Source organism: Daldinia loculata, assembly GCF_022478755.1.
Source record: "Daldinia loculata strain CBS 113971 unplaced genomic scaffold F4817scaffold_1, whole genome shotgun sequence".
Lineage (NCBI taxonomy): Eukaryota > Fungi > Ascomycota > Sordariomycetes > Xylariales > Hypoxylaceae > Daldinia > Daldinia loculata.
The window spans coordinates 1,079,612-1,103,938 of NW_026054855.1; the positions used below are offsets into that span (position 1 = coordinate 1,079,612).

The following is a 24,327-nucleotide window of genomic DNA, read 5'->3' on the forward strand; positions in this document are numbered from 1 at the left end:
TCGTAGTTAGTCTGCAACTGGTCCTCCAACTCTTCCACCAAACGAGAGTGTTTCTTATTCTTGTTCTCGAGATCATGCATTCGCTTCTTCAGGGCCGCAAGCTGCTCTGTAACGGAGGAGTAGGGGCTCTTCAAATCTTCGCTGTCAGGATGAAGTATGCCATTTAGCGAAGATTTCACAGTCTCGAGGTCACGCATAATCGTGTTGTTGATTGCTGATAACTCATCGATATGACCTTCGAGTTCGGCGGACCTCTGCTGCTCAGCATTCAAGGCCTTTTGATCCGCAATCAAGTCCTCTATACGCTCGCTGATCTTATCAACGCTTACTTCAAGACCTAAGGCGAAAGCGACTTGAGTGGCAATCTTCATAAGCTCGTCCCGTGCTTCCGTAACATCGCTTTCCAAAAACCTAATGTTTTCAGCATGCTCTGACATGAGCATATCGATTTGTGCATCATATTCCTCCTTGGAGCTGGCCCGAACCTCGTCGATTTCCCTGGCATGGTCGTCGCGGAGCTGAGCTAGGCTTTCCTCGTGGTTCCGGAGGGCCTTCCCATGCTCTGCTATCTGTAATTCGAGCCGACTAACAAGTTCCTGATAGCCGCGCGATTCTGCAGACGAAATGTCCCGCGCTTTAGAAACCTCTTCGAGTTGCTCTTTCGCAAGAGCATGTGCCTGCTCTAGTTGAGCCACCTTGGCAGCATTGCCATCAACGATCGTCTTAAACTTCTCGATCTCACTACGCAACGTGACAACAAGGCCCTGGTGCTTAGCTTCCGCTTCTTCGGATTCTTCGTCGCTCTTTGTTTGCCCCTGGGACTCGTCGACCTTTGCATGCGCAGCTGCGACCTCCGCTTCAAGGTCGGCGATGGTTTTCTTCATCTGCTGTTCGGTTGTTTGTAAAGCATCCAACGCGGCATTGTGTTTACTTTCCCAGCTAAGAAGCTCGGCTTCAAGATGAGCAATCTTAGCTTCGTGGGCTACACGCAACTCGCGTTCATGCTCGCTCCCACCCTGTGTCTGCGTTGTTGACATTGATCCAACCTCGGCAGCTTCCTTAACCGAAATGCGCAGAGCTTCCAACTCATCAACAAGTTGTTTTTCACGGGCAGCATGACTCTCTTGCATGTCTTGGAGTTGTCGTTCGTTCCTCTCTAGCTGCTCCCTTAATGCAGCAACCATTGAAATATCTATAGGAGACTTCAAGCTGGATCGCTCACGTGTTAAACCAGAAATAATCGTCATCTTGCTCTCCATTTCTTTCCTCGCGGTAGCGACGTCGGCCTCCAGCTCCTGGATGCGCTCTGATCTAACGTGTAGCTCATGCATGGCTGAATTTAGGTTAAGATCGAAGTTCTGCATAATATCGGGCTGTCCCTCGAAGTGCTCAGCTGCCATATTTCTGAGCGTTGCGAATGATCGATGTGCACGATCAATTACCATCACATTCTGACTGGACTTTCGGCGAATGACCGGTGTAACTGTCCTTGGGGAAGGTGGCTCTGCGTATTTGGCCTTGGCCACTTCGGTTTTGAGCTCCTCGACCATATCCAGCGTCTCCTGGTGCATTTCCTCCAGTTGAGCGTACTTATCGGCGAGTTCTCTCTCCGCTGCCTGCTTCTCCTCAGCTAATGCCTTGAGTCTCCCTAACTCGGCAGTGAGAACTTCACTGTTATCGGCGCTCGCTGTTTCCCTTACTAGAGTGGCCCTAGACTCAGAAGGCTTAGACGCTTCGCTCTCCGGAATATCGACAGTAGTAGGGGAATCCATAGCTGATGATAATTCCGAGGATAGCGATCGCGATAAGTGTATCCCATCTTTGGCGTCGCTCAACCTCATCTCGGATAAAAAACTCTGAGGCCTAGTCTCGATCGGAGGAGTTATTGAGAGAATCGAATCGCGTGGACGGGTTGGGTGCCTTGCCTCATCGACCTGGTCCTGTAATTCTGCTAGGGTGCGCAAAGCCTCTTCGTATTTCGCATGTAGCATGTCGTACTCGTTGATGGTTGACTCGTGCTCGACTCGTAGGGCGACAAGTTCTTCAGTTACATTCTCGAGTTTGTCGGCAACATATTTATTTTGTGCTGGACTCTGAGGTGGGTAGTCCGTAGGTGTCGGCACTCTCTCTGGCGTTTCGATAGTTATACTGACCGCTTCATGATCGCTGGGGGTATCGGGGTGATCTTGGTCGTTGGCTTCTTCCTCGGTACCTTCGGCGACTTCGGGAAGAGTTCCTCTCATGCCTGAACTTTGTCGACTAACATGGCTCTTGGTCGATCGCTCTGACATGGTACGGCGGTGTCCGTTGCTGTTCCTATGCTCGGATTGGGCGTCAGACTCTTTGCCATCTGGCTGGATATGGTCCAGTTCGTGTAGGAGGTTGTCGAGTTTGCCAAGGCTTCGTTGGCGTTCAATAACCTGTTCAAGGCGGTCAATCTCGCGCTGCATCAACTCCTGATCTTGATCAGACTCGGCAAGTCTCTCCTCCAAGGTTGAAATATACTCCTCGCAAGAGGCTTCATTGTCTCGGATTCGCGCGATCTCTTTGCGTAATTCTAGGACGATGGTAGCATTCTTTTCTTCGCCAGATGTGTGGCCGTCAAGCTTAGCTTCTAAGTCGTGAAGGTAGCTCTCTGTACTAGCCTCGCGATCCATTAGTTTTTGTAAACGTTTTTGCAGCTGAGTGTTGATTGTTTCAACGTAAGCGCACTTCGTTTCCTTCTCGAGAAGGCTTGTTTCCGTGCTTGAGAGTGTGGCCCGTGTGCTGGTGAGTAACTGCTCGAGCGATTGTATTGTCTTCTCGTATTCCAACACAACCTGTTCGACAGCTTGGGCAAACGAATTAGACCGATTTAACCTTTCTGTTGCTGTATCGCCGACTTGCTCGTCTAGATCCTGGTTCTCGGCAGCTTCGTTATCCCGGGCCTTAGCCATTTCGGCAATGAGCTTAGCATGACGCTGGCTTAGGCTGTTGTAACTTTCCTGAACGTCTAAGAGTTGATCTTGTAACTCTGACTCCCGTTCGTTTTGCCGCTCGGACTTCTCGTTTGTCACAACATTGCGACGCTCACCCCCACTACGTTCCGCGTTTCGGATCTGATCGCGTAAGAAAGCAACTTCAGCTTTCAGGCGTTCAATGATTGCTTGCTTGTCCCCTTCCTCCACCTGTTGGATCCTAGGTTTGCTCTGAATAGCTCGGGCTCTTTGCGCGTACTGTACAGTGTTGAGAGTTTCGCTTAGGTGAAACTCCGCCGGAGTCACACAGGCGATCATGTAAGTGATGGCATTCCCGCCAAGGGAATCCTGGAGGAGCCTAGTCAATCTCGAATCACGATACGAGACATGAGACCCGGCCTGTCGAGATGAAAGCTGCGATATAACCTTGCCCAAAGCAGCAAGGCCAGCATTAATGGAGATACCCTCCTTAGCCCGCTCGCCCTGAGCGCCAGTATTCTTTAGACGTTCACTACCAGCTAAATCAACAAAGTGAAGTTTGCTATCAGTTGTAACCCAAGTCTCAGTTCCGGTCATAGCTTCTAGCGGAACCGAAAACCTCTTGTTAGCTCCTTGGGCGCTCTGCGATTTGCTCTTGCGCTGTACTAGATTCAAACTAAAGACGGCGTGCGAACGCGAAGATTTAGCGTTGATAGCTGTCGCATCAGTCTGTCGAATCGTCGAACCAAAGTTTAAAGCGTTCATAAGATCATCCACTGAGTTAATGTCAATCTGTTGCAGGCCAGTAAGGATAATGTTACCCTTCTGATCTTCACGAATTGTGACGTTACTTCGCTCATATTGGTGAAAATGGTCTGGCACAAGCAAGTCGCGAAGCTGCTCATTGTAAATCTCTACATACGTTGCTTTCAATTGCCAATTCTTCTCGCTCTTCGGTGTTGGTGTTTGCGCTGAATATCGCGCCGGCGTTCGCAATTGGGACATGGAACTACGATTCGAACTTCGCGGGGGGCCCTCCAACTTCTCGAATAGAGCCATCGCAGCTCGCGGGATTACGCCTACCCGGAAGGCATGTCAGTATTAAATATGTTCCAAATTCAGAATTCACTTACCCATGGACTCCAAGTCGCCTTGTTCATTAGGTCCAGATGTTCCCATCGTGTAAGACTTTCCCGCACCGGACTGGCCGTATGCGAGTAGAGAGACATTGTAACCTTGGATAAAGGCGTTAATACTTTCTTGCAGGTATTCCCAGACCCCCTCTTGGTCAATATCAGAACTAAAGACTCGATCGAAGACGAAGAGCTTTTTCCCTTGTGGTGAATCGATGGAAATACCCGTATTCGAGGTGGTCTGCACCATAGACCGTTGAAATCGCTGGGGAATCAGTTCGTAGCCGGGATCCGTAGGTTTTAGCGGTGGCCGCACACGAACGGCTACCCGTCAACTGTTAGCGTTGTGATCTGTTGTTATCAAACCTAAGAGGGCCTCCTAAGGATATGTGATACTCACCAACTTTTACAGCAGTGCGACCCCCATCTTCATCCGAAGCTCTGCTCCCCCCTACTCTGCTGTTCATACTTAAGCGGCTATTACTTCTTTGTGCCGGCTTCATCATGGCGCTTGACGGTCGTGGTAAGCCTGGTGATCCGGGAGGAGATGTTGCCATAACGGCGTAGGGAACCAGCCTGGTAAATACCTATACGAGGGCCAAGCCAGTGAATATGTGCGATATTACTATGCGAAATATCGAAGATATCGAAGATATCGAAGAGATGATCGATCCGGACCGGTGGAAGGTTTAGAACGAATGAGGCGATTGTGAGAAAGTTAATCAGGTGGTCGAATAAAAGCCCAAGCACCCAAAAGTGCCTTCTGAATATGGGTGGGAAACCCTTCAACCAAGGAAGGTTGTCAAGACTTGTCTTGTCTATGGTATAGGAGCGTCATGCGTCGCATGTAGTCGCGTATATTCGTATGTATTCGTATGTATTCGCATGTATTACACGATGCCGTCGCTAATGCGCCCAGGACATTTTTCTTGTCGCGCGTGGTCGTCGAGTTCACTGACTCTATTCTCGAACGTGGACGGGGAACGGCGATCAGAATTAGGGGGTGGAATGAAAATTTGGGGTAGCACTTGTTTATTATTTAGGCCAGGAACGTGCACTAAAAATCCGACGATTGATTACCCATCTACCTCTATGTACCTACACTAGATATGTCGTTGCTTGCCTTCTTTTGCAGCAGTGGATGCAGTGGGTGCAGTGGATTCAGCAGTGGATTCAGCAGTGGATTCAGCAGTAGGATTAATCGCGGGATACATGTACATAAGCAGGGGGTGAACAGGGGATGCAGGGGTGTCGCGCGCAAAGGTAACTACAGGGGTCCACTCCCCTATCAGAACTAGATGGTTACCAAAAAGAGTCAAGGTCAAATTAAACACGTCGCTTAATGCGAAAAGGCATACCAATATTACCTCTATGTGTACATACGCTAGTTAATGTATGGCAAATGTAATATATAGGTAATAACCACATAAGTAATAGCTGTCCGGCACTTTTTACTAATCGCGTATGTACGAAGTATTAGCCTACTCTAGGATTTTATAAGAGCGGCAACGGATTTTGGGAGAGGGATTATTCTCTACGTATTACCTTCTGAAAGAATGTGCCAACTACCTTAGGTACCTAGGTCTTGTACGTGTACGGCTTATACATATAGGTACACTAGATCGGATGTTGACTTAGATCCTGCAGGTTTGTTTGAGTTCGTTCAGTGGATGCAACTTATTATAAAGCCCCGAGGCATACTTCGTACTTGTACAGTCCTTGATGCCTACCTACCTAATCTAGGTACCTATCTAGGTAGATACCCGACGCTGTCATCCCATGTTATCCTAGAAGCTGGTATCCTAGAAGTTCTACGTCGCAATGGTGTCACTACACAATAGGTTACCTATACTCCGTGAGGGACAAACAGAGTCTCGTTCCCGCCTTTTAGAAGCCGATACCAAGAAAGGCAGTTGGACATACACGTTTTTGCCATGCGCATCGAAAGACATAAAGAAATATCCAAAGGAAACCTTAATTGTTTGTCTTTGATATCTACCTGTCCATGCCGATTCCCACTGCAAGGAGACGCCTTAGAAAGCCTAATGACCCCCAATACCAAAATATTCTTTGGTTGGGGTCCTTTTCAGTGGGACATCTACATACATATACGTACCCTAATGTATGTCTTATGTAGGTACATACCTAGGTATGTGGGCAGCCAAGGTCACCTAGCGTGAGATGTGTGAGATGGGAGACAAAGCCCACATGCATCCATGATCTGCTTCGTACGAAGTACACGTACATATGTACAGGCAGACAGGCTACCTATCTTGGCTCCAACGGAGCACATACCCACTTACGCAGATGTTCTAGCACCAAATGCAGCACAAGAGAGCGGGTCAGGATGGCCGAATTGGTCCAAGTAAATTCCGAGAGCTGATTTTTTTTTTAAGAAAGCAATGGCGCCAGAGCGCTTCCTTTTCGTAAAGTCTACTTTGTAGGGGTGGTATCAAAGGGGGGAAATGTGCCAAAGGGGAAATCAGCTGCAGGCATAAATGCCACGCTCGCGTCGTCAATCTCAATCATGTTCAACCAATTGCTGGCTATCCGGAAAGGTAACTTGTTATATGATTTACCTAACTTAAAGAATGTAATAACTATCAAGAGTTGCCAGCTACTTTTGGGGAGAAGTGATTGATCATCTAAGAGAAATATTATATGTGTGTTGAATTTTGTCAGATTGATAATCAGAATGAACTACCAAAAGGTAACTATGGCGTCGAGTGTCAGGTCGCACAATCGTACAACAGACCGTTAACCTGTCCATCATATCCTTTTTTGCTTCCCCCACGAAAACGATATCTTCGTACCAACGAAGATCATCATCTAGGTCACGAATAATGGAACCACTACATATCGTGGGTCGCCATAGTAAGAAGCAATAGTTCGTTAGCATCGGATAGACTACTGTAAAATATTAAAAAAAAAAAAAAAAAAAAAAAAAAAAAGGAAACCTCATAGCAACTTCATAATCTCATTTCTCGTCAATCAATAGCACATTCTATATTAACTCACAATACTAATGCTCATAAATTGTGAGGTGTCTTTATGAAAAGTAGGTATTACACGCTCATCGCTCACAGACCCCTCGATCTCATGGGTGTCACGTGTATGCCGCAGTCTTAATCTCGAGCAACTGTTCCAGCCGTGATTCAAGCGTCAAGACGCATGTTTCAGTTGTCTTGCCGGAACATAGTCGCCGATGATCCTTTGATCTTAATTGACCGGCCCTGACCGTTGAGGCGCTTAACTTGCCTCCTCTCCTCGGGGCGGTCAAGGTCTATGTAAGCACTCTAGCTCAGCCAGTCGGCAGACGCCCTACAGGAATGATGCTAAAAAGGGATTTCGTATCATGTATTCTTCAGCATATCTAGATCCCATGGTCAATGCTCTAGCTAACGCTTGTCAAAGCCTAACCCGACAGCTAGGGACTGCTATGTAGGTATGTAAGGAATCAGACTACTCTTATCTACTTCCCCTGAAAATGATCGACATTAAAATCGCTGGCCTTCAAGTCTGTAACTGCATAAACACCTAAGATATGCCTTCATGCACATGTCTCGATGAACTTTGACAATATTTATTTCACCAATAGTCTTCAATTAATATTATAGGAAATTCTATATATTCTAACACCCTCTAATCACGAAAGTAGCACCTGTATAATATTACAACTGCATGCAAGTGTTAGAGCCTCAAGGTTAAGTAGGCGGGGCCGCTTGAAGTTACACTGGCTCGTGTAGTTGACTCTAATTGCCGGTGGGCTATTATCCTCGATACACCATGTAACAAGTCTTTATAGACATGATTTTTAAGATATGGCAAGAAATAAATAGAATATATACATGTAGTTATTTAGTACGGTGTCTATTTTGATTGTTCATAAAGAGATTTACACAAATCTCATAATATCTCGTTTAAGCCGTTGCTTCAATGCTAAAGACGTGTTAAGACAACGGCATAACTACCATATGCACCTCTAGTACTGATCATTCTCATATTCATTCTCATTGGCAAGTTTAGCCATAACTAGGTACCTACCGAAACACAGCTACCTACTTATAAAAAGAGAGGCTATTGTGCCATGTAGTTTGTGACGCATCATATCCATATAACGCCATAAAAGATGTGTAAAGGGAGTAAGGCTTTACGACGCGCAAATTGTCCAACTCGATAGTACCATAGTACCTACAATCGATGTATTGTACATTAGGTAGGTCAACTACAGTCTAGACAATTATAATTGCAGTATTTAGCTAGTCTAGTATTTTATCGTTAAACGTGGTGTATATAGGTAGGTAGTGACAGGTTTCTTGGTCATTGTGATGGCAGATGATGTTTGGATAATTCAAACATAAGCATCAAGAGTGAGGTATCCACGGTATTATGTATAAGTTTAACCAGGTGACAAATCCGAATAGAATTTCCGTCCGTCTCATCTGAATACATTTTCTACATATGGTTCGACTTCCGACATAGAAAAGTATCTGCTCTGCTTACTGTAAATACTCCAGGAATCCCCACAGCTTGTCTTAGAGAACCTCTTCTCCCAGGTTCATCAGTTATCCGATTTAGCTAGATTCTACAGCTGCAATGCGCAATGCACCTTTACTGAAATCTCCGGCCCGTCCGTGCATTTGAAGCGTCGTCGATCATGATCCGATTCCCCAATCCCCGTGCTCAAAAAACCAGGCTTCGTGCAGTTGAAGTAGCAAAAAGTGATCGTGCGCAGCTAATGCGGCACGGGAAACGCCGACGATACCGCGACTAAGGCAACCTAGCTGCCCAGTTTTTCTTCCCAGGCTCAAAGTTTCCCACATGCATCTGGACTCTGCATTCTGCGGGTGACGATGAATAGCCAAGACCCAATTCTGCTGAGTTCCCACTGAATCCCACTGCCTGAGCGTGCATGCATGCCGCAAGGATGAGAACGGAAATTCTCCTATTGCTCGCAGTGGAAGATTTAATACTCCTGGGTTGGTAAATACACGCACATCTGTTACAGAATTTCTCAGTCTCAACTCTACCGCATCCTGGCGTCGCGAAAAGCGGCTTTGCGAGCTGCAATCCGGAGAGCGTAAGATATTTTGCCAAATGAGACAGTCAACGCCTCGTTGCTAACAATACGAAATTTAGACGATACATTCCTTTTAAGCGTAGGTAAGAATTGAACAGAAACCCCAATTTACGATTTACAACGTGGGTGAGAAACAAAGGTCCCAAGCCAACGGCACATCTTATTGGAGTCGAACTTGATATATTGCATAATCCAATATCTGTACCTAATAATTGTATATGGGCAAGAATAAATTCCAAGAAAGGGGTTTTGTGCCAAATATATTAACTCTTGTGTCACGTGCCGCGCGTCACTGTCGCGACTAAACAATTACGCGTTGTTTGTCTAAAATGATATTTTTGAACTTATCGATTAACGTTTCGTCCATAGTTGACACTAATTTGACATCTTAGCCCCCAGCCTTTGCTACTACCGGTTGGCTTAAATCCGCATGTTTCAGAGCTATTTGCTTGCTTGGCTCATCGCCTTGGTCATGTGAAAATGCCAACCGAAGTTATCAGTCTGCTGTCCTCGAGCCCGGCTGCTCCATCCCGACCAATTCTCGCTACCTCCCCCGAAGTCTCTCCTCGGGTAGCCCAAGCCGCTCCCTCCAGGGCCCTCGATTACGGTTCTCATGACTTGACCGCGGTGCCGCCTCCAAGAAGACCCAATGGACAATCAGACAAGAGAACTCATGACTCGGTCACTGGCGCAAAGCGAGTTAATAACGGGCATATACGGCAAGATAACGACTTTCTATTCCTTTCAGATGAATTCGACACAACTGGGGACCTTGATGGCAATGTAGCGAAGAAGGCCCGGGCCTCGACTTCTACGACATGTCTCAAGAAAAGGGAGGATACTAGTTTAAAGAAGACCAAATCCGCCACAGGTTCTTCCAAGGGTCGCGGGCCTCTTTCGCCAGCTGCATTGAAGCGATGGACCTCAGTAATCGACCCGATAGAACATAGCAGCTCCCCCGGCAGCTTTACGGCTCGCAAAGTCCAGAATAAACCAGATATTTTGTCAGACCCGTTCGAAAGCCCACCAAAGAAACAGACAGCTACCAATGCCAAATCATTTCTATTAGACCTGTCAAGCGATCCATTTGGGAGTTCTCCTAGACAAGACGTACAAGACGTTAACGAATTCCAACCATCGAAGGCCCAAAAATTACCGGCTGATGACACAACCGATTTCCTTAGGAGTAAAAAGGCGCCGAAGGCGCCTATATTCATAGACCTTTCCGATGGCGAACCCGAAAGCCCTGAGGGAATTGGCTTGCCTAAAAGGTCGAAGCAAAACGGAGCTTGGGATCCAATATCGAGCTCGATGCCAGAAACTAGAGCGCCAAAGCGAGATAGTCTGACGGACTCAGATTCTGACTTGCCGGAAGTAAGCGAAATCAACTTCTCAAGATTAAGTAGACGCAGATATAGTCTATCACCTTCTCCGCCTCGTAAAAAGTCCAAAACCACAGCCAAGGTTCCGACGGCCAAAAAGACGGCGGGGCCGAAGAAAACTGACGAAGAAAAGGAGCAAGAAAAGAGGAAAAAGGCAGAGGCTCGAGAAGCGGAAAAAGAACGGGTACGAGTTGAAAAGGAGAATGCAAAACAGCAGCGAGCAATCGAAAAAGAAAAAGAGAAAGCCTTGGCTGAAGTCAATAAGCTCAAGACTGACAGGAAGGCTGCCGTACCTGAGATGATTGTGGACCTTCCCAGCGCCTTGAGCGTTGGCATTAAAACTCAGATAGAGAAGCTCCTTGGTGGTATGGATGTCCAATTCGAGTACTGGCATAGCCACGTCAGCAACGTCGTGAAGTGGCGGCGAAAAGTAAGCTCCAAGTATAACGAGGGGCTCGGACACTGGGAGCCGATTCCAATGCGCATCAAAGCGGAAGCGCATGTCATGGTCATCATCGAAGCTGCCGAATTCGTTAAGCTCGTTCTCGGCCCCGAAGGCCAAGATCTCGAAGCTCACGTTCTCAAAATGAAGACAAGCTTCCCCGACGGTACATTGATCTACTTGATAGAAGGCCTCACACCTTGGATGCGCAAGAACAAGAATATCCTCAATCGGAGATTCGCATCGGCGGTTCGTGCTCTCGACACTAATAATGTTGCGGAATCTACTTCATCTAGCCAGTCCCGACGCCGGAATAACGCCCAGCAAGAGTACATCGACGAAGATATCATCGAGGACGCGCTACTCTCTCTTCAAGTCGTCCACGGAGCTCTAATCCACCACACGAACGTGCAGGTCGAAACGGCGGAGTGGGTCGCCGTATTCACGCAGCACATCAGTACAATCCCGTACAGGAAGGCGCGGGACGCGGCCACGGACGCCGGGTTCTGCATGGAGGTCGGACAGGTGCGGTCGGGCGAGGGTGCTAAGGATACCTACCTCCGCATGCTGCAGGAGGTAACGCGCGTGACGGCGCCTATCGCATTGGGTATCGCCGCCAAGTACGGCACCGTGAGCCAGCTTGTGCGCGGGCTCGAGGAGAACGGACCGCTTGTGCTCGAAAATTGCCACAAGTGCGCCAACAGAGACGGCGCTTTCTCAGATCGCGTCATAGGTCCGGCCATTAGCAAAAGGATTTACAAGATCTTTACCAGTCAGGATCCAGGAAGCATGGACGTGTAAAATAGACACTTAGGTTAGGTACTTTAGATGCCTGGTATTGTTTAGTGAGTTTTGGTTTGGAATCCAATTTACATGTTACAATGCAATATCGTTTATTCTCAAGAATTCCGGGTCAGCTGGTGACTCTGCGTCTCAAGCGCTTACGTCCGTCTGGGATTTTATGTATACGGCGCCTGACAGCGTGACTATGGGGTGGCCGCATTACAACGGCCTGCATTAAGGCAACCAACCTCCCACCAACTTCGGCCTGGAGGGAAGGATTCTCATAAATGGTTTAACGGTATGTCTCAAATTATACTTTTATCGTAAGTTGTATGTACATAATATGCGCGCATGGTGCGCTTCTCCCCCGCCGTGTACTGACTACGGCTAATTGCCCCAGATCTGTCGGGGTAGGGGTTTGTGCTCAGCAGCAGAGGGCCAAAAGTAAATGTTGGCTCTCAGGACCACCGGTAATGCATTAATGATCGCCTGTAGTTGTGGTGTTTGAGGACTCCATGCTAGCGAGCGATTCCGAGGATTTCTCGAGCTTTGATAGGCTCTAATCTCATAAGCTCTTAGCAGCACGGGTGTCTAAACGGCCCACTTCCATTAGTAGGCGAAGTGCTGATGGTGAGTATTAGCTCGGCTCATGGTTTGGCTATCAAGGCTTCAGGCGTAGCGAATCCTGTCTTCTTAGCCTGGGCTGCGAGGTGTTTGAGGTGTGTTTCGGTCAGTAGCGAAGGGATGGCGTTTAAGGTGTTCTCAACCTCGGTTCTTACACTATCTACCGAAGCGAACAAGGAGTTGTGATGACTATCCCCATTTATCTCAGTTTCTATGAGATGAAGTTTCTGAGCAAGAGTTGATATGCTGTATGGAAGATCGGTTAAGGACTCGGGAAGAGGCCAAAGCCCATGGCGGTGAAGCGCCTGGATAGTTTTCCCTAGTGTAAGAGCCAGGCATCTGCGTTTGTTGAAAGAGTCGCATTGCCTGCAGAATGATATGTCGTTCCGGACAAGACGTCCGATAATATCATTCAAGGGCTTAAGAAGCGACGTGATTGTGTCCAACCGGACTTTCTCTATCCTCTCTAGAGTAGAATTTCATAAGCTATAAGAAACGCAATAGGGGTTAGATGATTAGACATACCATATATTCCAGGTGGCTCCAATGCCCCAACGTAACGCAGATTGTTGCCTGCCGAGGCGGAGCTGTTCATGAGCATCCCCTTCGCCATGTTCTCAAAAGCAACCTGGTCCCCAAGCTCCCACGAAATCCACAGTCGTTCGTGGCAGAACTTGGTTCGCAAAGATTGGCCAAGCTTTTCGCATTGGTTATGCGTAGAGCGCGACCAGCCTTTAGCCCACGGCCGTAAGACGTGGGTCATGTCGTATTTATCTGTCAAGACGCAAAGGTTGTAGAAATGCGTCGTGTAGACAAAATCTTCATAACCGGGGACCTTGTCGAAACGGCCGTGGATGATGTTGAGGATGATTGTCATGGCGGCGACATTGTCCTCGGGTAATTTTACCACCCAATCCGGTTTTCCGCTCTCCGGTTGCGTCTTTTTGCCTTCGGCAAATCCTCCGTAGAGCATCTTCTTGAAGAACGGCGACGACCTCGCCATAGTCTTAGAACACACTACAAACTCCGTCGCCTGGGGACCCACGGTGAGACATAAATCGCCATTTGGATCGGCATGGATCTTAAACGGCCTGGGAGTCGACTCTCGTTCAGAAGTTGACTGTGACTGCGAAGTAAACGAAGTAGCAGGAGTCACAGTGCCGCTTGCTACAGAGCTCCTTGATATAGAACTCCTTGATCGTGAGATTGGTGAAGGGCTGGCCGGGGTGGTAGACCTTCCAATGCTGAAAAAGCTTAGTTGTGGGTTGGTCGGATTCCCTGACTGGTTCGTTTGAGTTGCTTGAGGCGGAATGGTTTGAGGTGTAAAGCTAGGGAGGTTATTGGTAGTTTGAGGAGTAGTGGTACCAAATAAAGATACCGGAGTTTGAATGGCTTGCTTAGAGCCTCCAAATAGAGTCTTATGAGACCTTTTGTGTTGAGGAGTTGTGGTTGGAAATATGGCGCTATTTCCAACTGTCTGCTTAGGTGTTTTCGTCTTCCGAGGTACGCCAAATGCTGATGTCGATTGGCCCGACACCGTAGTTGAACTTCCCCAGAGGTTTCCTGACGTTCCAAACGAAGTAGGGTGGCTCACAGGAGCTTGGCTCACAGGAGGCTGGCTCGCTCCAAAAATGCGAGGTTGGGAATCCATTGTCATCGCATTGCTTGACTAAAAGCAAAAGCCCACGGAAAAATTCTTACGCGTAACCCCAAGTTTTGCGCTCGCGTCTAGCTGATAGTAGATATAGTAGATCGACTCGTACCAAACTTGAGCTAAATTGAACCAGATTATTCGCTAACCAAGCTTCGGTATATGACCCAGATAAATCACAAAGTAGGTAGTTTGATCGCAAATGTTTTTCTTAAATGGTCATGCATCAAAGTGGCTTCCGGTAGCCGGTAGGGGGTAATGGAAATCGATGTCCACTTTACCGCCAGACGCATTGACCACTTTTCGTGTTCTAGCATAATCAAATTAAAAAAATGAAAATGAAAATGAAGGTATTTTAACTTTCAACTCTGACAAACAGGTGCCCATCTTATAAAATCATAAGAACAAGAACCATATTATATATAATACACCTGGCACCCGCTCATGTGCATTAGTTGGATACCTCTATCATCTGCATTTGAACCCCGCCTCACGCAATAACAAAGATTCAAAAGATGATGAGATAGATTGTGTATCCGGGGCTGGCGGGGAGACACGTATGGTAGGTATCCATACAGTCCAAGTCGAAATACCAGCACTGTATCTGCAGATATGGGGCCAGCTCAATTAATTAAGACGCGTCGTGACATAACCGGGAACTATTTTGAAGCTAATAAAGGAAATTAGATGTGCGATTTGCACATCCAATTCTGCGGAGGTGGCGGGCGTGCGCTGGCATGAATGAGCAGTATCTAGTAGTTTATGACATCTCAATGTTGTCCTAAGAGGTGGTTTGAAATGAGACATTAAAGGTCAAATAGGAATAACGCCATATAGTATCCATGATGTGATTGGTGAGATTATATGCGACAACGTTGTATTCGTTAGCCTCATATAGGTATAGGTATACGCCTAGACGCCATGAGTGCGATAAGTAACACTTTAGGCTTTATCAGGAGCATATAGGTCAAAGTACATTGTTACCACTCTAAGAATACATCGCTACGCCGCTTTCAACCATTCGAATGAAGCTATGCCAGTATATGCAAGAAATGCTTAGCGCAATGATCAGGACTGTGTTTAACAGCATCATTTCAAAGTACCATTAACTTTCATATTAGTCATATTGAGCAGCGTCAAAGATGACTTTTGTCAGATATCTACTTCGGTAGTAATTGGTCATACTATCTAACACGAAGCAAATACCAACAAGTCCTAAGTGATCCTTACAGACTACTAGATATGTAGTGTCTATGAGAGTTACAGTACCTTTAAAGCCATCTCATTTTATCTCTAGCCGGATTTTTTTATTTTTTTTAATCTGCGCAAACTTTACAAGAGTCTCGTAACTCGAATAGCAGCGTCTACCTTGGCGAACTTGTGGAAGGGCAAATGACCCCATCAAGTAGTATGAAGAACTAACATATACCTAGAGGTATAATAAGGTCTAACTGATGTCGCTAACTAACATATATGCAAATACTTGAGACCATAGCAGCTTCACAATTATATATATATATATATATATAAGTCTCTCGAGTATGATACAACTAAGAGTTTATCTAAACATAATGTGGTGGGCGACAAACTATGGAAACGCAATTTGACGAGACTTCCAGCACAGCGACGAAACAACAGGCAAACGGGCAGGTTATGAAGCAAGCCGAGATCCTTAAGAAATAATACTGTAGTTTAGTAATTACACACGATAAAATAGATATCAAGGCCTATAAGTCTATAGATGACCCACTTACGACATAAGGCATACTTGAAAGCCTCTTATTATGCCTTAGGTAAGCTTGTATATCAAATACTACTAACTATTGGCCATAGGTGCATAAATATCATGCACATGCGGCCGTCCTACGCCCCAGATTGCCTATAGCCTTGTGGCGTAGACTGCTGCTAAGGCTTAGAGGATGCTAAATCACCGTTCCTGCCTATATATTCTTCTCCTTTCTTATACCATTTCTCTACCTAATGTAAAGCTAGTTTCCAAGCAGTCGACTTTAACCAGGGGAAACCCGTTGGGCACGCCTTTTTATAACGAGTAGGAACCATTATTATTAACTCCCGGCAGTGCTTCAGTAAAAACCCAAGTCGGACCATTCTTTGGTTTAGTAACAATAGCTTTCAGCTAAGGTACCTACTACGCTATGTAATAATGTCTTCTATCGAACTTGTCGATATGGATACAACCGAAGAACATCGACCAGAGAGACAAGTTACACAAGGACCCCTCGAAAATTCAGTTGAGTTGAGGGAAATAGAAGTTTTTAGTAAATCATCTGAGGCGACAGACCAGAGTTTAGCTAATAGCGCTCTATCAACAACAGCAATAAACGGAGGATCAAAACGGCGGCACTGGTTTTCTACGTTAAACCTCGGAGTCTCTGGATACATTTCTCTCATATCTCTTACAGTATCGGTTATTGTTGGTATCGGTGCAGGACAAGCAACAAATAGGAGTAACAGTATCGGACTGGCGAGCTACGAGGTATCAGCATGGGCACTATGTAGTGATCATGAGGCGAGTAACCACTTTAGTCTATTTCTTCTTATTGAACTAATAGTAAACCGTAGGCGATTAAGGATACTCCCCAGTGTAGACAAATCCTCGAAAGCGGCGTCGACAATATTGCCCTTGACAAGAGGCAAATTGGGAGTACATCATTACACGAGAGGTCTCATGCTAGTGGTGAAACGGAACCTGTTGAGACTTCAATATCATTCTCCTATGACCAACACAATCCAATAACACTCACAACCTACTGTGACGAGAGAGAAACTTTGTTCCTGAGAACTATCACCGCTCTTTGTCTCATCCTACTCGTCGTTACATACACTCTCCCATACGCAACCGCTTACACGGCCGCATTTGACGAAATAACTACGTTTCTGGACTCTGTCGACTTCTTGATCGTCGAGGATAAGGTATATGATAGTATTTTTGCCAGGGTGCCAAGGCGGGAAGACAAGGTGCGATTAAGCCGAATAATTACATCGCGAGATCCAGAAAAGCCGCGATGATCTAGGAGAGTACCTGGACCGTCTTTTTTACGTCAAAGGCAGCCAGGTATTACGAATTCCACCGCGATTATTTTGGGCTGGCTACAGGAAACAATTAGAGAAAAGAGCGCGACGGCTCGATAGGCTACGGACGCGTTTCTTAGTCGTATATATGGACGTCTTTGCGACGACGGCGGAAGGCAGTACATATCTTCAACACCAAATACCTAATTTAGGTATATTCCGACCAGGCCAACCGAAAGCATCAAGCAAAGACAAGGCGTCCCATTAAGCTACATTAAAAATGATAGAAAACCATAATAGCCGTCTCAAATACCTCTAAGTGGCTAATACTAACAATAACGGACAAGAAGGGGAAGGGCTAACATTGGATTTGATCTGAACTAGGCAGTTTTCACTTTAGGACGACTTTCCCAACTCGGACAACTTTCTCTTCGGGTTGTGGGGTTAGAGAAGTTTAATTTTGGTACTATATTTAGCCCTCATATACGTAAGACTATTAAGTATCGCGGCTAGGGAATATAATTGTCTTTGATGAGGCCCGTGGCCGTAACATGAACATATACTATATTCAGATTCCGTACGACTTGAGATGGAGAACGAAAGGTCTGTCATGTAGGTAACTAACTGTATTATCAAGTACAGCTAGAATTATCTTCGGCAAGTTGAATATACACAAAACATAAGATAATGGTAGTCGACTCAATTAGACAACTTCGAGGTAGACTTAAATCTAGCTAGTCCACGATGACCACCACCGGGTCTTTGCTGGCTCGGAAAATACATACATTGAATCTAACTTACATACTATACATGCCATGTAATAGTAAAGGCCCGCGGGGCAAGCGCATCATCTAATAGTAAGGGTTCCATATCATCATGAACCCGGATAACATACTCAACAGCTTCGAACACCGGCAATTATTTGTAAATAATAGCCGGCCCTACCTTCGAGTCCTGCGTGAAAGCTACTAGGACGCGTCAACATCATATTCTAACATCATTAAACGGCCGCGTGACGCCTATTAAGCGCTCTTCCCCATTCGTGGCTTCTTCTGCTAAGAGACTTCTTTTCCTTCTTGTCCTGACTTGCCTTGCCCTCCATATTTTCTTTCTCCTTATTTTCCTTCTCTTTTGCCTTCTCTTGATTCGCATTGATTGCATCTTCGGCATCTCTAGCAGCTTCACCATCTGCTGGGACGCCATTTTCGACCGGGGCCTGTAGCCAGCCGTTTTTCTCAACTTCGATGATTTTTTCTATAAAGATGTCTCCCATCTTGAAGTAACCCTTGTCTGTAGGGTGCATATCGTCAGGTCCAATATCCTGCTTCACGACGCGATTCGGTAGACCCTGATCATGATGCATTTCAGCCATAACCACTGGCTTGCCCTCCCGAATAAGGTCGATAGCCACCTGGCGTATCTGGGCATTAGAGCTCCTGACGCAACGTTCCGTACCTTCCCACGGGCTCATTATGATAGTGGACATAATAATGGTACTTCGCGGCGAGGCCTCGAAGATGAAGTCAACTAGATCGCGCATTTTCTGGAAGACATACGCCGGTCCCCAATGGTCCAACTGGAAACAATCGCTCGATCCAGCATTTATTATGACCAAGTTCGGTTGGGTCTGAGGTACAACTTCTTTAAGGCGATCGAGGGTCGGTTTTATAGGTTGGGCACCGAATGCTTGGACGTCGTTGTCTTTGAAGTCACCATATCGGTTCTGAAAGCACACGAAGGGTTAGCATAATAGAAACATTGGACGGACCACCAGCTACAATTGGCGAAGGGGAAAATACCTGGCCGACATAGTTGACGGGATTGCCTCTAGCAACCATCCAGTCGCGAAGTTGCTTTCGGTAACCGACTTCGCCAGTCGAGTGTTCACCGAGAGTCATAGAAGCGCCTATGAACATGACACGAAGAGGAATTCCGCCCGCCAGAGGGCCAGTGTCGGAGTGTGTAAGACGGTTCCACCCATCGCGTGCAACATCGGGATTAGGCTGAAGAAATATGACTATATTGGCCTTCTGCGTCAGCGTACTGGCGCGTGATGCGCGTGATGCGCGTTGCTTCAAGAAGAATCGGCTTACCTAACAAGAAAATAAATAGGCCGGACACAGATATCACCTTATGGAGGTTGGGCAGCTGCTTCCAGCGCAGGTAAAGCGCGGAGAAGGGAGAATTCATAAGCATTTTGGCGAATGGTCCATTCGCTCGACGGTGGTGTAAAAGAGTGAGGTAAAGAGTGTATTGCTCGCGCAGTCTTTAACGAAAGCGCATAACGGCGCAGAAGAAATCCTGATGAAAAAGAAGATGAAAAAGGACACCACGAAGGATACCTACACCAAGAATATTTCAGGTAAGAGCTTGGCAGGGGCTTCTCGACGTTTGACAACAACAACAACGCAGAACACGAAGTGTTTACCTTACGCAGCCTACGCAATAGGAAAGAAGGAAAGAGATCCTTATCCCTGTCTATCTGCCTTTTCCGTTAGTCTCCAAAGTCTCCAAAGTCTTATCGGTAACCTTATTTGTCGAGAGTTCGAACTGATTTAGTTCAGACCCTACGAAATCCGCTAGAGTCTAGCCCAACAGGGGTATTTACATAAAGTATTTAAAGTTAGCTTGGTCTTGGCGCTATCTGACAACCGGGTCATCGGCATCGCCCAAGCGTAACGGGATGCCCACTGTGTAAATATAAATAGGGGATCCACTCTGTCACCCAGCAGCTTTTAAGTTGGGAACTTATTCAATTCATCAATCTCGTCTTGAAATAAACTATGTCAATAATAACTACCTACCTATGTCAATCCATAAGCGACACTATCCAATTTGAGCTCCATTTTATTATATAACGTTGATCAATATACAGTAGAAATAAAACAACTGTGGCGTAAACCCACGAGGAGCATCACCAAGAGACTAATATCTCCGTATCGTCTTGAGATGAGTCGCAAATACTCTCTATGCCGTGAATGGGACCTCAACCTTCGCAGCAGCGGCGTTCTTGTCTGCCTGAGCTACCTGGAAGGCGTTAACAAGAGCCGGGTACCAGACGTTCACCATCTTATCATCGCCCGAAGCCTACAGTAAAGAGGGTCAGTAACTACTTCAACTAAGAACTTCAGAGTCTTCCAAGGAAGCTCTATAACAGATATGACAGAGGACAAATGCTGATACTACTTACGTTGGGGTGTACACCGTCGCGCAGATCGCTGGTGCCGCTGAAGCCTGTATATTGGTCCACGACCCAGATGGGCGACTCGGTGGTGTTGAGGCCCTGCGCCCAGGGGATGATGGCCTTATTCAAGTTCTGAATCTGGGTGTTGTAGTTTCCAAAGCCCATGGGGATAATTTGAGCGACCTAGTTGGGTGAAATTAATAACTACTAGTACTTGGGAAAGCAGTGAGGCAGGAGTCGATAGGAAACTTACGACGATCTTCGTCCTGGGGTTACTGTCCCTCATCACGCCGATTAGGGTCGTGAAGGCAGCAATGATATCGTTGACCGGCTTGTTCTGCTGCACGATGTCGTTAGTGCCGAGATGCATCGTGATAACATCCGCTGGGTTAGTCTGGAGCCATCCGACAAGTTGTTTCTTGTTGGCAATGTCGATGGCCAGGAAACCCGAGTGGCCCTCATTGTCGCGATCGTACGTGCTGTCTCCGCAGTTGTTTTCTCCTTTTCCGGAGCCAACCCAGTCTACGGATCCCCACTCAGTAGGCTTCAGCTTCTCCCAAAGCTTTGCACGCCAACAGATGATCTCGGTGATGGAGTCACCAAACGGCATATACCGGAGCGTGGCGTTCTGAGCGATAGATGCGCCCAAGAGCGTAGCAAGAGGGAGAAGCTTGTTGCAGAGCATCGTGAAGGTTTTAGTTTGAAAAGACTAGGGCTTGGAAGTGTTGATACTGATGGTGTAAAACCTTTGACTTGATGATCGTCCTTGGCCTAGATATTATACTAATCTCTGTATCCTGGTATGCAGACTAACGGAGGTTGAGGTTCTACATCGTGGTAGCCCTGAGTCCCTGCCAAGAACGGCTAAATGAAGTTGCTGCATGCGTAAGGTACGTACGAAATATTAATATAGGCACTTGTATAGCCTCCCGCTGCGGGCACGCCGATTAGGACTCTAGCGGAATGATTAATTCCGAACCCCAGAGGATTGTGTGAAAAGCTTCCTTTCAGCCGGGTCCTCAAGCACATGGCTTCCACGTGGAATATAGTCATCTACAGCGAGGATGATACGCTAATCGTCGATTCGAAGATCGGGTTGACGTCCGGAAACGGGATTGATGATGTATTCATTTGATTTAATCTATCCGCTTGAAACCCTACTATAACTTCAACCCGCCCATTTGCTAATTCCAACGCACTCCCACGACTCCCATATTAAATCGCACCAAATTTAGTATCCCACGTGGCTTCTCCAACTATGATACTTCTGAAACCCCGTTATATTATACAGCTGCAGGTAATATGAGCGGAACTTTTGTGTAGATAGGCTGGTTCTGACGTATATGCTTAGAAATATACCTACATGACTATATGAAAGTCAAGGATTATGAGTTCGCTAAATACTACACATGCACTTAGAATGTTCTGGCACAATTCCTAAACGAGTTAAGGCTACCGGGGTAAAAGATAACTTAGCAGGTAATATATACGTTATACTCGTAGATATTACCTACAGTGTTCGAGTAATCAATCACTTCATTCTATACGTTGGCTTATAGAAATCTTGTTATCCTATGCAAGCGAGGTATCATACTATCTGAAGCTAGACTACCTATGTAGTAACTATCTCGGCTACAAATGACCCATATCTCCTCTAACATATCAAGAGTCCCCGTAAGAGTAGCCGGACAGAACAGATGGTTGTATATCATATATCCTGCATGTTGTCACATTGCCAATATCAGCTATCATGAAAGCCAAGTTAATGGTGTCTGGTTTCATCCATGCTTAGTATAATCCGATTCAACCGGCGTGGTCTATCCACCATCGAGAGCTGATCGACAGAACACTCCAAATTGCTAGACATATCCGCTGAGTACTATAATAATATAAGTTATGCAGCTACATATCAAGTATGCATTGATCCTTGATGTCCACGTGGAGGTTCATGCGATGGGCTTTGACGTAGCAGCCTATAGCCTTTACGGGTAACTCGCTTGTCATCACATCATATCGAGGTTCCTTATTATGATATTGACTACGACTTTATGTAGGTACAGCGGTACCCACGACACTAAATAAGGAACCTAATCAAGTCGTACGGGAAGGTAGTAGAGGATGACATGTAAGCTAGATTGTCGACTAGGAGAGTTCTATTCCTCGATACCTCCTATTCGTAGGGGTCATAATAACTACCTCACAGGTAGGTATATATAGATGCCGGCGAAAATAAATGATTATTACTCGTGGAAAATACTAGTGTTGGGTGCCCCAACCTTCCTTGACTACAACGGAAATCTCTGACGATAACTGTCTAGAATCATAGAACCTTGTAGCATACAAATACCCAAATTATAGGTATGCTTTAGCCAATAGGGGAGGGGGGGGGGGAGCCAGAGCTACTGTAAACTATGAGAAGTACCATAAGAGGTATCTCTCCGAGTAGATCACTACTTACAAAGAGACAACGACATTGAATATATCACCTCGGCACATTACACTTGGAATAGGGCTACATCACAGTAACTTGGTTGAGCTACTTCTGTCGTAGGCCCCTCACTATAACTACCACTGTAGTATCGTGGCCTCATCGAGTATAAAACCGGATAGGCTTGAGCGGATAGATCTGTTCCTACTAGGCTTTCACGTTCGATACGATGACGCCCCTTAACTATTACAGAAAGACCCCTGATGAGGCAAGAACGGAGCGCTCCTAATCCCGCCTGGATATACTCGGGATGTGCTAGTGCCTGTCTAAACGAATATATTGTATCAATTATCTTTAATATATCACTGGCCATAGAGAATTCCCCATCGGCACCTTAGAGATGACAGCGAGGTCTAGACGCACTATATGTAAATTCCAGCGGGTGTTTCTTCCGAGGCAATCAAAACACTAGGCCTTAGATACTGACGGACACTTCGTATGTAGGCATACTCAAAGGAGATCGTCGTTCCCAACATCGTAAGGGGTAAGAAGTTGTCCGTTCGTCCGGATACTGCATGATCGAGAGGTACATTAATATGGGCATATCTACAGCATGATACATTGAAGCCATCCCAAAGGAAAATCCCCAAGCCGAGGTCAGTTAAGTTTTAGGATAGATAGTTCCCCCTTGCCCCTCCCTCCCCCTAAGCGGTACGGGATGAGCGATCCTAGACTTGATTCCTCATAGGTCAGGTAGTATCCTCACACTAGGACCCTACATCCCCAACTACTGTATCCTAAGGTCTGGGTGGATGTTATCACCCAGCGTATGGCTCCGAGGGTAACCCTACCGTCATACTCGACGCTCGTCCAACTAATGTCTGGTGTTCGATAGTAACCCCCTTTTCTGGTAATTGTTACTAGTCTATGTAGTTGCCGCGTAAATGATAGACTGATCGATTTACAAGCCACATCATAACTACCACCTAAACCTAATGGAACCATTTATTCACTACCTGATCGTAGACATAACATACGACCTGACTAGTCCGCGGTCTCTCTTGGTGTAAGCAAACTGGTCCCCCTCCCCCGTGCTAAATTTGTGTATATGTATACCATAACACTAGTACACCCGGTATACGCGTATAAACTTGTGCGGCATGCAAATAAAAACCCCTTCTGGATTACTATCTATAAAGTCTTGCTTCATGATCCTGTGACCTCGTAGCTGAATGCCACTATACGATATATCAGGTCAACTCAATATAGATGCTCAACAACCCCTATTCGTCATTTACATACCGAACCCTTACTTGGCTAAACATGATTTCTATATGAATATCCAACCCCTGAGTGTAGAAGGGCTAGGGAGGGCTCTGATAATGCCCTATAATTTTAGAGGAGAAACGGTATATGTTGGAATGATACGATATGAACTAGCTTAGTACCACTTACAAGGCGGGGAACACTAATAGTTACCAATAAAAAGTCTCTCTCCTTTCGTGTGTTCTCTTCTCCATTCCCCCTAAGTTAGGCGGGGAAGAACGACTAGGTATGCGTACACAACGTCAAACGGTAGCTATTAGAAAGCAAAATGCTAGTAATACAATATCGACCCTAGCAAGAAAACCAACGCCATCTTACCGTCTAA

At 46.2% G+C, this 24,327-nt stretch overlaps 5 protein-coding genes across 5 annotated transcripts; 2 read left to right on the forward strand and 3 right to left on the reverse strand.

The window, feature by feature from the left end:
* The first annotated feature begins 9,075 nt into the window (after nucleotides 1-9,075).
* F4817DRAFT_10125 (ERCC4 domain-containing protein) lies at nucleotides 9,076-12,027 on the forward strand. Its single transcript, XM_049297343.1, has 3 exons — nucleotides 9,076-9,149; nucleotides 9,209-9,228; nucleotides 9,542-12,027. The coding sequence occupies exon 3, from the start codon at nucleotides 9,630-9,632 to the stop codon at nucleotides 11,772-11,774; it is 2,145 nt and encodes a 714-aa protein (XP_049164030.1). The 5' UTR covers nucleotides 9,076-9,149; nucleotides 9,209-9,228; nucleotides 9,542-9,629; the 3' UTR covers nucleotides 11,775-12,027.
* Nucleotide 12,028: 1 nt separating this feature from the next.
* On the reverse strand, nucleotides 12,029-14,347 carry F4817DRAFT_10070 (uncharacterized protein). The gene is made up of 2 exons (XM_049297330.1): nucleotides 12,906-14,347; nucleotides 12,029-12,846 (listed from the first exon to the last, which is right to left on the reverse strand). Exons 1-2 carry the CDS (start codon nucleotides 14,035-14,037, stop codon nucleotides 12,404-12,406), a joined length of 1,575 nt encoding a protein of 524 aa, XP_049164031.1. The 5' UTR covers nucleotides 14,038-14,347; the 3' UTR covers nucleotides 12,029-12,403.
* A 1,595-nt stretch (nucleotides 14,348-15,942) lies between these two features.
* Nucleotides 15,943-17,589, forward strand: F4817DRAFT_322807 (uncharacterized protein). The gene is made up of 3 exons (XM_049301451.1): nucleotides 15,943-16,310; nucleotides 16,368-16,561; nucleotides 16,615-17,589. The coding sequence occupies exons 1-3, from the start codon at nucleotides 16,196-16,198 to the stop codon at nucleotides 17,059-17,061; spliced, it is 756 nt and encodes a 251-aa protein (XP_049164032.1). The 5' UTR covers nucleotides 15,943-16,195; the 3' UTR covers nucleotides 17,062-17,589.
* A 76-nt stretch (nucleotides 17,590-17,665) lies between these two features.
* F4817DRAFT_322813 (carbohydrate esterase family 3 protein) lies at nucleotides 17,666-19,636 on the reverse strand. The gene is made up of 3 exons (XM_049301452.1): nucleotides 19,158-19,636; nucleotides 18,864-19,081; nucleotides 17,666-18,787 (listed from the first exon to the last, which is right to left on the reverse strand). Exons 1-3 carry the CDS (start codon nucleotides 19,258-19,260, stop codon nucleotides 18,065-18,067), a joined length of 1,044 nt encoding a protein of 347 aa, XP_049164033.1. The 5' UTR covers nucleotides 19,261-19,636; the 3' UTR covers nucleotides 17,666-18,064.
* A 175-nt stretch (nucleotides 19,637-19,811) lies between these two features.
* Nucleotides 19,812-20,933, reverse strand: F4817DRAFT_363147 (carbohydrate esterase family 3 protein; the record flags this gene model as incomplete). The annotated part of the gene is made up of 3 exons (XM_049306614.1): nucleotides 19,812-20,151; nucleotides 20,255-20,431; nucleotides 20,502-20,933. The coding sequence occupies 3 exons, from the start codon at nucleotides 20,931-20,933 to the stop codon at nucleotides 20,032-20,034; spliced, it is 729 nt and encodes a 242-aa protein (XP_049164034.1). The 3' UTR covers nucleotides 19,812-20,031.
* Between the last annotated feature and the right edge of the window lie 3,394 nt (nucleotides 20,934-24,327).